Raw genomic sequence first — 13,429 nt, 5'->3', positions numbered from 1 at the left:
GCGTCCCTAGTAGAGTTTTGGTGGATACTAGGGCACACGTCTCTGTCAGGAGTGTAAGTTTTCGTCGTCGCACGAAAAAGATCCTTACACCTCCCACGACTCGAGTCCTACCTGCCGTTGACGGTGCGGCGATCGGTGCCACTGTTGTTGGGATGTGCGCATCTCGGCTAACCGTGGCTTGTACACCAGGTGGTTGTTATTAAGACGAAGTCCCTAAATGGCTCATGAGTTGGAAAATTTACCGTCCGGCGTTATGGCGCGTAAATTCAATGCCACCAAAAATGATGGTATCTTTGGTGGGAGTCGAACCCATAAGCAGAGGGTAGAAGTAGTCGCAATGAAACTTAATAAGAGGTATAGATTAAAGGCAGGACAAGCCTACGCTCCAACATCCAGTCACGACGATGAGGAAGTAGATCAGTTTTATACAGATGTTTATGCATGTTTGCGTCAAGCCTGTTTATGAAAAAAGAATGATGATGATGATGATGATGATAAATTAGCGATGAAAAAAGTGCAAACTCGGTACACCGTACTAATGGGCGACTTCAATGCAAAGGGGGGGGGGGGAAGCAGGCGGGTCAACAGGCAATTCGAAGCCAAGGAGGCGATTCAAGGAACGCTAGAGGAGAGAGGCTCGTAGAATTTGCAGAACGAAATAAGCTAAGAATAACGAACCCCTTTTTCAAGAAGCGCAGCAACATAAAGGGACCTGGAAAAGTCCTAATGGTGAAACAAGAAATAACATTGATTTCATACTTTCTACCGACACAAGCATAGTGCAGGATGTGGAAGTGATAGGTAGGGTAAAGTGCAGTGATCATGGGTTAGTGGGGGCTGGGATTCACCTCAATTTGAACAGAGAAAGAGTAAAATTGGTCGAGACAAAACAAGTCAATTTAGCGGCAGTAAGGGTAAAAGCAGACAAATTTAGGCTGGTACTGGCAAACAAATATGCCGCCTTAGAACAGAGAGATGATGATGATAATGGCATAGAAGTAATGAATAAATCCGTAACGAGGCTAGCTTAAAAGGTAGCAATTGAAGGAGAAGGCAAGGCACATAGGCAACCAGTAGGCAAGGTGTCGCATGTAACAAAGTACCTAATAATGAAACGACAAAGAATGAAACTGTCCAAATCAATAGAGAAGATAAAATTCGGAGAACTGTCAAAACTGATCAACAAAGCGAAAATAAGTGATATTCGAAAGATAACGTTCGAAAGACTGAAGAATCCGTAAAAAATAGGCGCAGCCATAAATCAATGTCAAGAAAACTTGGCATAGGACAAACCAAGACGTATACACTGAAAGATAAGCAGGGTAATATCATCAGCAATCTCGAAGGTACTATAAAAACAAGCGGAAGAATTCTATACTGACCTGTACAGTACCCAGAGGACTCAGGAGTACTCTATTCGAAACAATAATTAACAGTATACGGGAACTCCTCCTATATTTAGAGATTACATCAGAAGGGCCTGCAAGGCGTGAAACAAGGAAAAGCGGCAGGTGAGGGAATAACAGTCGATTTATTCAAAGATGGAGGGGACACGGTGCTAGGAAAACTGGCGGCTCTCTATACGAAGTGTCTATCGACTGCAGGGGTCCCAGAAGGCTGGAAGAATGCAAACATTATAGTAATACACCAAAAGGAAGACGTTAAAGAACTGAAAAAATTATAGTCCAATTAGCTCACTCCCAGTATTATATAAAATATTTACCAAAATAATCTCGAATTGAATAAGGGCTACGCTGGTGTTTAGTCAACGAAGGGAACAGGCTGGCTTCAGGAAGGGATATTCTACAATGGATCGCATCCATGTCATCGATCAGGTTATCGAGAAATCTTGCAGACTACAATAAGTCTCTCTATATTGCTTTCCTAGATTACGAAAAAGCATTTGATTTAGTATAAATACCAGCAGTCATAGAGGCAATGCATAATCCATGGAGTGCAGACCGCTTATGTAGATACCCTGGAAAATATCTACAGAGATTTCATAGCCACCTTAATTCTACGCAAGAAAAGTAGGAAGATACCGATAAAGAAAGGGATCAGACAAGGAGACAATCTCTCCAATGCTATTCACTGCGTGCTTGGAAGAAGTATTCAAGCTATTAAACAGGGGAGGTTTAGGAGTAAGGATCAACGGCGAATACCTCAGCACCTTCGGTTTGCCGATGACATTGTTCTGTTCAGCAACACTGAGGACGAGTTACAACAAATGATTGAGAGCCTTAACAGGGAGAGTGTAAGAGCGGGGCTGAAAATTTATATGCAGAAGACAAAGATGATGATAAATAAGCCGGCAAGGAAATATAAGTTGAAGATCGCAAGTCAGCCTCTAGAGATTCTAGGATTCTAGATTCCTAGAGAACTCTAGGAGTACGTTTACCTAGATCAACTAATCACAGGGAACCCTGACCATGAGAAGAAAATCTACAGAAGAATAAAATGGGTTGGATCGCATACGGCAGAAATTGTGAGCTCCTGATTGGGAGCTCACCGTTATCATTGAAAAGGAAAGTATACAATCAGTGCACCTTACCGGTTCTGACATATGGGGCAGAGACTTGGACACTGACGAGGAAGCTTCAGAACAAGTTAAGAACCGCGCAAAGAGCGACGGAATGAAGTATGCTAGGTAAAGCTTCAAGAGACAGAAACAGAGCGGTTTGGGTCAGAGAGCAAGCGGGTATAGTCGACATTCTAATAGACATTAAAAGAAAAAAATGGCGCTGGCAGGTCATGTAGTGCGTAGCCTAGATAACCGTTGGACCATAAGGGCGACAGAATAGTACCAAGAGAACGAAAGCGCAGTAGTAGATGGCAGAAGACTGGGTTGTGCGACGAAATTAGGAAATTTGAGGGTGCTATTTCGAATCGGCTGGCGCAGGACAGTAGTAATTGGAGATTGCAGGGAGAGGCCTTCGTCCCGCAGTGGACATAAAATATTATGATGATGATGAAGATGAAGATGGGACATATAATGCTTTCGCATTAAGAGCAACGAATAAAAAATCGGAGCAGGCTTAAGCTTCGCCTTCAAGAGTGGAACAGGATAGCGTTATCGCACCCCGTTCGCACCGCCCACTCAAAACGATCTACACGAGCCAAACGCCGTGATCGACACGGACAGCCGGGCGGCGACACGCCAGGTAGGCGGACGCAATCATGGGGCAAGTGGCGCGCAACGTGTCGGGGCAGCACCGTACAATGCGAGGAAGGGGGCCTTCTGTGTTTGCCGCTAGATGGCTCTGCGTGTGCGCAGAGCGCAGAAGAAATGTCGCGGAAATGTAACTACGACTTCTGTAATTTACGTGCCCGTAATTACCGATATACACCACATTATAACTTTCTACGGCATGTTTCTAAGGCAACACCGCATTCACTAGAGGCGCTTTTGTCCCGCTTTGAACTGTCGAACTCGTGGCTGAGTGGTAGCGTCTCTGTCTCGCACTCCGGAGACCCTGGTTTGATTCCCACCCACCCCATCTTGCAGGTTGTCTTTTATTTATGAATTGGCTTCCCGGATTTTTCACTCATGGCCAACGCCGACGACACACGAGCTCCTTAACGCTCTCACGTTAATATAAACGGCGGGTGCCTTCGGAAAAAGTGGCGAGCGCTAGGTCCGAAGCGAAGTGGCGTTCATAAAAAGACAAAGCGCAAACGGGGAGAAGGAACTCCTCAACTCGAAGGGAAGGCCGGCAGCCCGGACTCACGCGCACTTTAAACCAAGGGACAGAAAGAAGATGTTTCATATTGATGCTTTGGATAGGGTTGAATGTTGCCTTTGTTGCCAAAGCTATTGCGTGATTTCCTAGACTAGTTTTCGTCAAGAAATTGTGTTCGACAATATACTGCACCCGTTTCCCACCAAGACACTTGTCGGTTTAGAATCAGTTCAGCAGACTTATGCAATTCGTCTACCTTTTTGTTCAATTTCTCTGTCGCTGTTCTCTATTTCTCTCTGCTGCGTGGTATGCTGAACTCTGTGCACACAAAGAAAAAGGCTAAATTGGCGATGCGTCGCAGCAGTTTCGGTGTCCAGCTTGAAGCACTTGGCCACAAGGTATACGAGTTTCATTTACTGTGGTAGTCTGGAGGTCGTCGCCAGCCTTCGTTTTCGTCGCCCCATAGAGAGATGAGAACGTTGCCTCAAGATAACTTGATGCTGAAGACTTTGTGGCTCAAACGGAAAGGACAGACAATAGATGCCGAGCTTTGAAGATATTTAGGGGCTCTCGCTTTAATTACAATAGAAAATATTTGTCTTGGAAGCATTTTCAACAAGAACGAGGGTGACAAACAAATAATTCAAGCTTATTAAAGCTTGATTAACAGGCGCCACGTAAAAATTCTGTAAACCACGATTTCGGCCAGCTGTCACCTGAATGTCAAGTAAACATTTCTTGTAGACCACCGTTTGTGATATGTATCTGCTCCACGTACGTTTCCCGCTTAAACATGGGCTGGTAACAAGTTCTGCAAAGAACAATGTAGTTGCGATAAAGATGTCTTATTTTGTGCTGTTTTGTACGGCGCTGCACTTGGTTAAATTTCTGGATTTAGATTTATGTGTAGAATCCACAAGAATTCTACTAAGTAAATATCTAAGCCAAATATCCTGTGGACTTTATAGGAAGTGTTTCCCATTTCGGAATTTGGCTCTGCAGTTCTACTCTCTGGCTGTGGCAGCCCGAGAGCATCACAAGGTAGCAAGAATGACTCTCCGCAAGCGCAAGGTGGTCTTAGGAGTTGGATGATAAAATGTACTCCTATTGCATGCACAGCGGTCCTGTTTTGAGCTAAGCAATCTATAAATCATATGCTGCTACAAATCTTGGTACAATATTAACACGCAGGGCAAGAACGCTAGTAGGAAACATAGGTAGTGTTGAGAGATTGTCGTTGCAGCGCTTGACCATTTGGCGTTGCTGCATGTTAGCGTGATGGATTGTACCATTAAAAAACGAAGCGCTAGTTCGCCAACTTTTCTTTGCTTTCGTCCTATCCCATGAGCTGAACGTCTTTTTAGCAACAATGTGTACTAACAAGCCCAAGTTATCAATAATTTACGGCATGCAAACCATCGTAAGAATTAATGAAACATCCAACCGCAGGCTACAACAAGGTAAAAAATGTTTTTGAACGAATGATAAAGAAGCAAATGCACTGATGCAAGGATGTGTCATACCTGTGGACCTGTTTCGCCTAGTTCTCCACGCAATCCTTGAAATCCTTGTGGGCCCTAATGGGAAAAATTTTGAGAATACTTGGTTAAAAACTCTTCAGGCATGTGCAGAACTAACGGAATGGATAATCATTAAGGAAAGGGAACGCCATATGCACGAATATCATGAGACAATATATGTTACCGAATCTGGAGAGTGATTTTTAACCCTGTTCACTACAATTTACTGCCTTGAGCAACACCCCATCGTAAGATAAAAAAAATAAAAGGTTCCGGAATTCGCTACGACACGTCGTGTTGGCTTTTGGTATTCATAGAGCCAGCCATGAAAGTGTAATCACAAGTAAGCAACCTGCTTGCTTGTCAGTTCCCACAGTGCGACGTACTAAAGCCCCAACTGGCATTCACTCAAATTGTGGTAGGAAGACGTAGTAGTTGGTTTTTGTTTCCTCCATTCTATCCTTATTACAGAAACACAGGAGCTCAGAGCAAAGGGCACATAAGGAACAGAGTAACTCATAGTATAGGGTAAACATTGTATTCTATTTCTTTTTCTGTTTGTGCTTCGTCAGTTGTCCAAATGGTGCTCCACCTATGCTGTCACCATGATCGGCCGGTTGTGAGCGGTGAATTGCAAATAAATAGAATCGCTATGCTAAAACCCACAGGTTCCAACAAACAGACGCGTACGCACGCGCCTGTTCTACGCAAAGCGAGTAGCTAAGGCACGGACAGAAAAATGTAAACTGAGTTGCACATAAATAACGGCTTTCATCACGTATAGCATGCTTGAGCCGAACAGCGTTTTACAGTCTCAGCTATCGACGTCGATCCTGCACTTGCTTGAAGTATGCAGGCTCGACGTTGAACCTACTACACTCAGCGCACGTAATTCGAATGAGGTTCTTGCAGCCTTGTTGTTCTGAAATACTTCATAAAGCTTAGGCGCGGTGAGCATGTGTTTGTCCGCTTGGTTGTCCCCATTTGTCGCAGCGCTTCAACATTCTTTGGTAAAGTTGTTATGCCCACCGCAAAAATAAGAAGGGCTCGGGGAGGAAACTGAATACTTTTCCATACAACTGCTTGGAGTAGAAGAAAATGCAGTCCAAGATCTGATCTCTAAGTAGGTACTCGACATGGAAGCGGTAGCATGGTTTGTTGGTACATTGATGCAGCCATATGATTATCAGTGCCAATTGGTGCGGTTACGTAGTGTTGCACATGAGCATTGCGGTCCGGTATGTTGCCACACGCGGGACTTGCTTTCTACGTCCTACCCGCCGTGGTTGCTCAGTGGCTATGGTGTTAAGCTGCTCAGCACGAGGTCGCGGGATCGAATCCCGGTCACGGCGGCCGCATTTCGATGGGGGCAAAATGCGAAAACACCCGTGTACTTAGATTTAGGTGCACGTTGAAGAACCCCAGGTGGTCCAAATTTCCGGAGTCCTCCACTACGGCGTGCCTCATAATCAGAAAGTGGTTTTGGCACGTAAAACCCCATAATTCTTTTTTCTACGTCCTCTATACTTTATGATCGTTCAACCGTCGAATGTATATGTGCACTTTCGCCCTAGAGCTGTAATCAAATACGCAAAGTTGCAGTGGGTGGACTTAATTACTGTCGAGTGGAAAACGATTGGAAGCAAATCGAGTGGGGGACGAAAAAGCGGGTGATTAAACACCATCAGTTGGGAAGGCAGTTCTCACACATGCAAATATAAAGTGAGCGATTGAAGTTGCATACATTTGGCAAGCTAGGTACACAAACTTGTCGTTGATCGCGGAATTGGGAAAGTTCGGGAGAGACATAGCTGGCCAGCATATGTGAGAGTTTGGGACATAGACATAAGCGTTTTCGTAGGCACATATCCAATGTCAGCTATGTTAAAAGCTCCAATCATTCTCTGAGAAAGAATGGCCAGAGGTATTGCCGTGCATTTCTATTAGGCTTATTATTTTGCGGGCCTAGTTGGTTCATTATTAATGAGGAATATTTATTGCTGCACATGGGAAACGAACAAGCGAAACCTAGAGAAAGTTTGAGCGAAACTGTGCTCTCCTCGCTGAAGATTAATGCTCAATAGAGTTGCAACTTCCTCCGCTTATTTATGGAACTCGAGAGGGTAGTTCACACTAATGGCGCGTCCAAAGTGCCAACAGGACCACTGAAGTGAGTCCCCAAAGCGCTCTTTCAGTTAATACCTGCGTTCCAATAGGCGAGCAGGGACATTAGCGCCGTGATCCAATGGGAGGGGCAGTTTGGCGACGCCGAGAGCAGTCCAAAGCTACAGCCGCGCGAAAAGCGGAGTGCGAAAGAAGTCGCGTTACGCGAACACCAACTTCTCAACTAACAAACCAGCTAGCCCAGTTGTCCATTCCGTTCGTAAACACGTCGCACCCTCTTATTCTGGTTGTTTCCGTCGTTTTCGTTCTGTTTGCGGCAGCAATAGTGGCTGAGAAGCTAATTTGAAGTCATCATCACCGCGGCAAGGTAAAAAATTTCGTCAGAAGATACGCCTTTACTCTGTAGTCTGCTTAGAATCGCATGAAATGTTTCAATGGGGGAGCAATCCGTCGCACTCTCGCTGCGCTACTGCTCGTCTCCTGTTGCTCTTTTTCTTCGTTCTTTTTCTGCCGATAGAACGCTACTTAAGAGCAAGCTAAGCCCACTCATGCAGGCATTCGAACAAACAGCCAGTCTTTGTGGGGACCAGTAAAACCGTATCTGCGGTTGAGGTCTCAAAGTGTTCGAGTGTTCTCCTCTAGGCAGTTCGTGCGTTAGTGACAAGGGCCGACATATCTGCTGACATTAAGAACAGGACCAGCAGTACAATGAAATGCGCGATAATTAGTGGTAAAAACTACGAGATGATTATAAACAGATGTTCAGATTTCCGGCAGGCAGAACCTCGCACTCAGGAGCATGTGCCGTTGAAAACTGGCCTAACAGCATGCGTTATCGCGACTTTATGCACGTGTGTTTTTGAATATAAAGTTAGACCTGAATTTTCAGTGAAGCTTATCATATTTTTCCTTGCGATGCAGAAACGCATAATTGAGCAAGGAAGACATCAGCTGGGGTTAAAACACGCTGGCGGGCTAGTTGGTTAGAATCCATGGTAGAGTGTATAAGCGCGACTGGACGAGGACGAAGAAAGAAACAGATGCACAGACACAGCGCTTCTGTGTAGACAAGCGCTGTGTCTGCGTATCTGTTTCTTTCTTCGTCCTCGTCCAGTCGCGCTTATACACTCTACCATGGATCAGCTGGGGGCTTGCTCTTACCAATGCTCCATGATGATTACAGCGCCAATACAGAACTCTAGAGCTCCGCTTAAGGAAGGTCCCCGAAAAAGCTGGCCTGTGTTTCATAGAGTTCGCAATGGTGCTTATGGAGGAGAAGCGGTCGTGAACTTGAGCAGCCTAACGAGCGTTGAGTCCTACATTCGGGCTGCAGGTCTACTGACGTCAGCCAATTTGAGGCGATGCTGCTTAGTATAGATCTATCTCTGGAGTTGACGAATAAAGGTTATTTTCGGAATTTCAGTCAGATTACTTCTCAGATAGATTTTATAATGATAATGATAAATAATACGTTTCACATAAGGGGTCCCTACAAGAAGCTGAAAAAGAAAAGTCTATCACGTCGGCGCCGAGCAAACGCTTAACCAGACTTGATGTATGAGAAAGACTTGATTTTGGTTAATTACTGTATTCGGCTAGGAAGGAGAAGCGTCTCAAACCTGCTAAAATAAATCGCTGGGTGCCAGTGTGGCAGTTCAGGACTTCGAAAAAAAAACGTAGTTTACGGCACTTTAGAGCTCGCTTATAGCCAATGAGCAGCCCGGCCCGTTGAAGGCTAGATGCAACAAAATTTTCCGGTTACTAAATTGGTTTAATATGACTGATACGTAATAACAAATACATTTTGGCTAACTTTCAGTGTTGCTAACTACCTAATTGTTTTATCATCGTCGTCAGCGGCGGCAACGGCAGCGTATTTCTTCTATCCACTACAGGACGAAGGCTTCTACGGGCGATCTGCAATTACCCCTGTCTTGCGCCAGTTGATTCAAGCTTGTGCCTGCGAATTTTCTAACTGCATCGCTCCACCTAGTTTTCTGCCGTCCTCGACTGCGCTTCCCTTCCCGTGGCACCCGATCTGTAACTCTGATGGTCCAGCGGTTATCTACCTTACTCATTACAATGCCTGCACACCGCTGATCCCTGATGCACACCGCTGTCTTCCTGTCTCTTAACGTTACCCCTAATATTTTGCATTCCATCGCTCTATGTGTGGTCTTTAACTTGCTCTTGAGCTTCTTTCTTAACTTCCAGGTTTCTGACCAATATCTTAGCAAAACCAAAATTCAACGATTGCGCACTTTTCTCTTCAGCAAAAGTGGCTAGCTACCAGTCAAGTTTTGGTAAGGCCTTCCGTACACCCTCCAACCCATTTTTTATTCTTCTGTAAACTTCCTTCTAAGGCTCAGAGTCCGCTGTCAGTTGCCACAGCAGTGGAAAGTAGCAACCGTAGTCCCGATTCATAAAGGAGATTCAAGAAAGCACGTTAATAATTATAGACCTATTTCGCTTGCATCAATTTCCTGCACGATTATACAGCACATAATATACAAGGCTACAATGAGACACTTAATGAGCAACGCTGTAATAACCAACCTTCAACACGGTTTTCGCGAGGAGTTTTAATGTAGGGCACAGTTTTTTTAGTTCTAAAACGACCTAGTGTCAGCAATTAATTTGGGAGGGCAAATCCACTCCATTTTTTTAGACTTGAGCAAGGCATTTGACACTGTTTCCTATTCTCTGCTCCTTGAAAAACTTCGACTTATTATTATATATTAAAGTGTTTTTTGATGGTTTGAGAACTACTTGTCACAGCTATGTAAGTGTGTTATCTTGAACGGTATGAAGTCAGATTACTTAGAGGTGACGTCAGGCGTCTCGCAGCGGTCTGCCCTTGGGTCTCTTTTTATTTGTTGTTTATAATAATGGGGGGGGGGGGACATTCCTGTAGGCTGCAGCTCTAATATACACCTATTTGCAGATGGCTCTATCGCATATAGAAAAATTAAGAAAGAACAGAACGTCCTAGAACTACAGTCCGATCTTGAACGCATTCGTGACTAGTGTTCCATGTGAAAAATGAATCTGAACACAAATAAGTGTGTTCATGTGTGTTTTACTAACAAGAAACAAATATTTTATTCAAGTTACCATATCAAGAATAATACTTAAGGCAAAAAATCAACGTCTAAATATTTGGGTGTGCATCTGTCGGGCGACTGCTCTTGGAATGCGCATGCGGGTTATGTGTGTGGCGAAGCCGCAGTAGCAATAAAGTATATTCAGATAAACTTAAAATGTGCAAATTCAAACCTTAGAAGCATGGCGTAGCTAACATGTATAAGACCTATCTTGGAATATGCCTGTACTCTTTGGGAGCCACCTCAAACATGTCTGATAAATAAACTAGAAAAAAAGCAGATCAGGGCAGCCAGGTTGATCCTGGGTGGGTACGGTATGAGCTACAGTTGCACTGAAATGAAGAAAGATCTAAATTGAGAACGACTTTCATCGCGCCGAAAGAAAGTGCGGTTAAAAGATTTATACCAAATATTTAATAACAGAACTGGAATTGATAGCGAAGGTTAGTTATAAGAGCTAAATTATATATCTGGACGGAGTGACCACAAGGACAACATTAGGGAATACCAGGCCAGGTCGAACCTGTACGCAAATTCTACTTTTTCTTTTTTTTTTGGTAAAAGCTATGGCGCAATGGAATCAACTCACGTCTGAGCAATGGTACAGTGTGAAAGAAAATGTATCTTGTTCAAGGTTGTAACGCCCCTACTGTAGCGCCTTCGGGCAAAATGAGGCATGTACATATACATATATATATATATATATATATATATATATATATATATATATATATATATATATATATATATATATATATATATATATATATATATATATATATATATATATATATATGTATATATATATATATATATAAAGAAAACAAATTGTCCTAGATCAACGTACCGCTCTACAGACTCTACAGGCTGACTTGCGATTTGAATTCTTATTCATTCAACTTTAATAACAGCCTTCAAATAAACCTTGAACATGCGACGACTGCGTGGCAATCCCAGGACACGGCCGCAAGTGGCGCATCCTAATCTTGCATGCCAAAACCCGCAACGTTTTCAAATTTCTGGGTTGTGTGTCACTTTCGGCGAGCGGTAATCGTCGATCTTTTCTCAAGCTATTGCTTACAAAGGCAGTCGTATTTCAAACATACATTCCATATGTGAACTAGGCTTTATATGTGGCCTATAACCACCTCTCTGAAATTTCCTATAATTTGTCTTTATTTCCAACAGAAGGCCACTCTAGAAATTTTGGTTATGCGCTATATTTCTTAAAGCGCCGTCCATAGAGCCTTCTACTGCAATATTTTTTTTCTTAGATGGTTCCGTAGCAGTCGAAGGACATGAAACGTACACTGGTTATGGCGTTGCGCTGACCGAGGGTGAGGTGCGCATTCAGACGGGGGTGATGGGAGCAGAGGCCTCCGTCTACCGCGCACTCTGTGCACGTTAAAGAATCCCAGTCAACATTCATCCCAAGTCTCTCACTATACGGCGCGCCTCATAATCAAATAGTGATTTCAGCAGCTAGCATCCAAACATTTATTAAGTTTCAATAAAATGTAGAGAGGTCATTGCGCAAGCTTCCCCTCCGGTCATTTAGGAGCCCCCAGGACCAGCCCCTTTCTTTTTTAGTCTTTTATTTTTCCCGACATGTACGTCATCACCAGGCTGAGGAGATGGGAATGCGGCTTCGCAAAGCTCCCATCTCCCGCAACTCCTCTTTTGTTTTTGCGCATGCTGAATTTGAGGCCTGTTGCTCACAAAAGCCCAACACGATGCAGGAAGCAAAACCACCAGAAACGCGCCAGTCGCCACGGACTTCTTGCGCGTTGTGGGTCCTATATACTGTAATTGCATAGTGCCGCTGCGAGGTAGCTTGCGTGCGCCACTCGTGCGACGGTGGCGCAGGTTCTTACCTTTGTTGGCAAAGAAAATAGTTACTTGTCCAACAAGACGCCCGGGCTTTTGTTTGGATTTACGGCAGTTTCTAGGCACAACATGGTTGTAATACTTCGCATTCGTGATCATAACCAGGTGTGCATAACCTTACACCGCGCTTGTCAGTTTGGAATGCCCACAATTAGTAAACAAACGTCAAGATGCCGGTCGACAGATGGATACACACTAAGCGATAAAAGCTGGATAAACAGGACCAAAGTGCCACAGAAGGGCTGGCCGACGTTTTGATAGGCACATATCTCTTTGTTAAAGGCGACATTGTCCTCCTTGGCGTGTTAGCTTGGAGTGCTTGGAAAACTCAAGTCATGTGAACTAGGGTGGTTGCTTGGGCTAGTTGGTAATTCATGATCAAAAATAACGTACAGCGCGAAGGACAAGGACAGCGATAGACGACATACACAGCGCTGACTTCCAACAATATTGTATTGCGTTGCCACATCGTGTGTATATACATAAGAAGAGGCATGCGCAGAAAATGTACGACAGTCGCATGGGGTGTTCGAACAGCAAGTCATTGAACTAAGAGCCATGGTCACCTGAAAAAATAAAAAAATAAAAAAAATATAAGCATTACGATTTCTATCTGTTTAGATACGAGACTTCACCAGGGGTCAGCGCGATTGAGGGCGCGCTAACGCAAATACTACCAAGTTTTCTGATGAAATCAGCTTCCACAATTTCCCGGGTGAGCTGAGAGCTGTGTCTCGCTAAAACTTCAGTATCTTCAAAGAATGGCACGCAGCCGCAGTCCCGGCAATGGATGCCCAAGTGGCCTTGTACAGTGCTGCGGACGTTGTTACAATGCTCTCTTAGTCGATCGTTTAAGCACCTGCCTGTCTGTCCTACATATTTACTGCCGCAAGACAGGGGAATTTGGTAGACTACATTCGTTGTGCAAGTCACAAACCGTTTTCTGTGCCCGACAGAACAACAACTCTGATGCCATTTAGGCGCGTTTACACGCTTACAGAGCCTTGCCAATTGTTCCGGGGCTGAGAAAACGACTGTGATTCCTGCACGCTGCCCAATTTTCTTTAGCCTATGGGATACATCATGCGCATATGGCAGCACTGCAAACCTGCGT

The 13,429-nt window shown here is 44.2% G+C and overlaps 1 protein-coding gene across 2 annotated transcripts in view; it reads right to left on the bottom strand.

The window, feature by feature from the left end:
- LOC142583430 (uncharacterized) overlaps positions 1-13,429 on the bottom strand; it is a 1,100,669-nt gene that overhangs the window by 885,722 nt on the left and 201,518 nt on the right. For both annotated transcript variants that reach the window (XM_075693897.1, XM_075693898.1), the window contains one exon: positions 5,204-5,257. In XM_075693897.1, the coding sequence (XP_075550012.1) occupies positions 5,204-5,257 (54 nt within the window). The remainder of the gene's footprint in view (positions 1-5,203; positions 5,258-13,429) is intronic.

Source organism: Dermacentor variabilis, chromosome 5 (assembly GCF_050947875.1).
Source record: "Dermacentor variabilis isolate Ectoservices chromosome 5, ASM5094787v1, whole genome shotgun sequence".
Taxonomy (NCBI): domain Eukaryota; kingdom Metazoa; phylum Arthropoda; class Arachnida; order Ixodida; family Ixodidae; genus Dermacentor; species Dermacentor variabilis.
The sequence above is the reverse complement of the archived record's forward strand: the minus strand, read 5'-3'. Positions and strand labels throughout refer to the sequence as shown.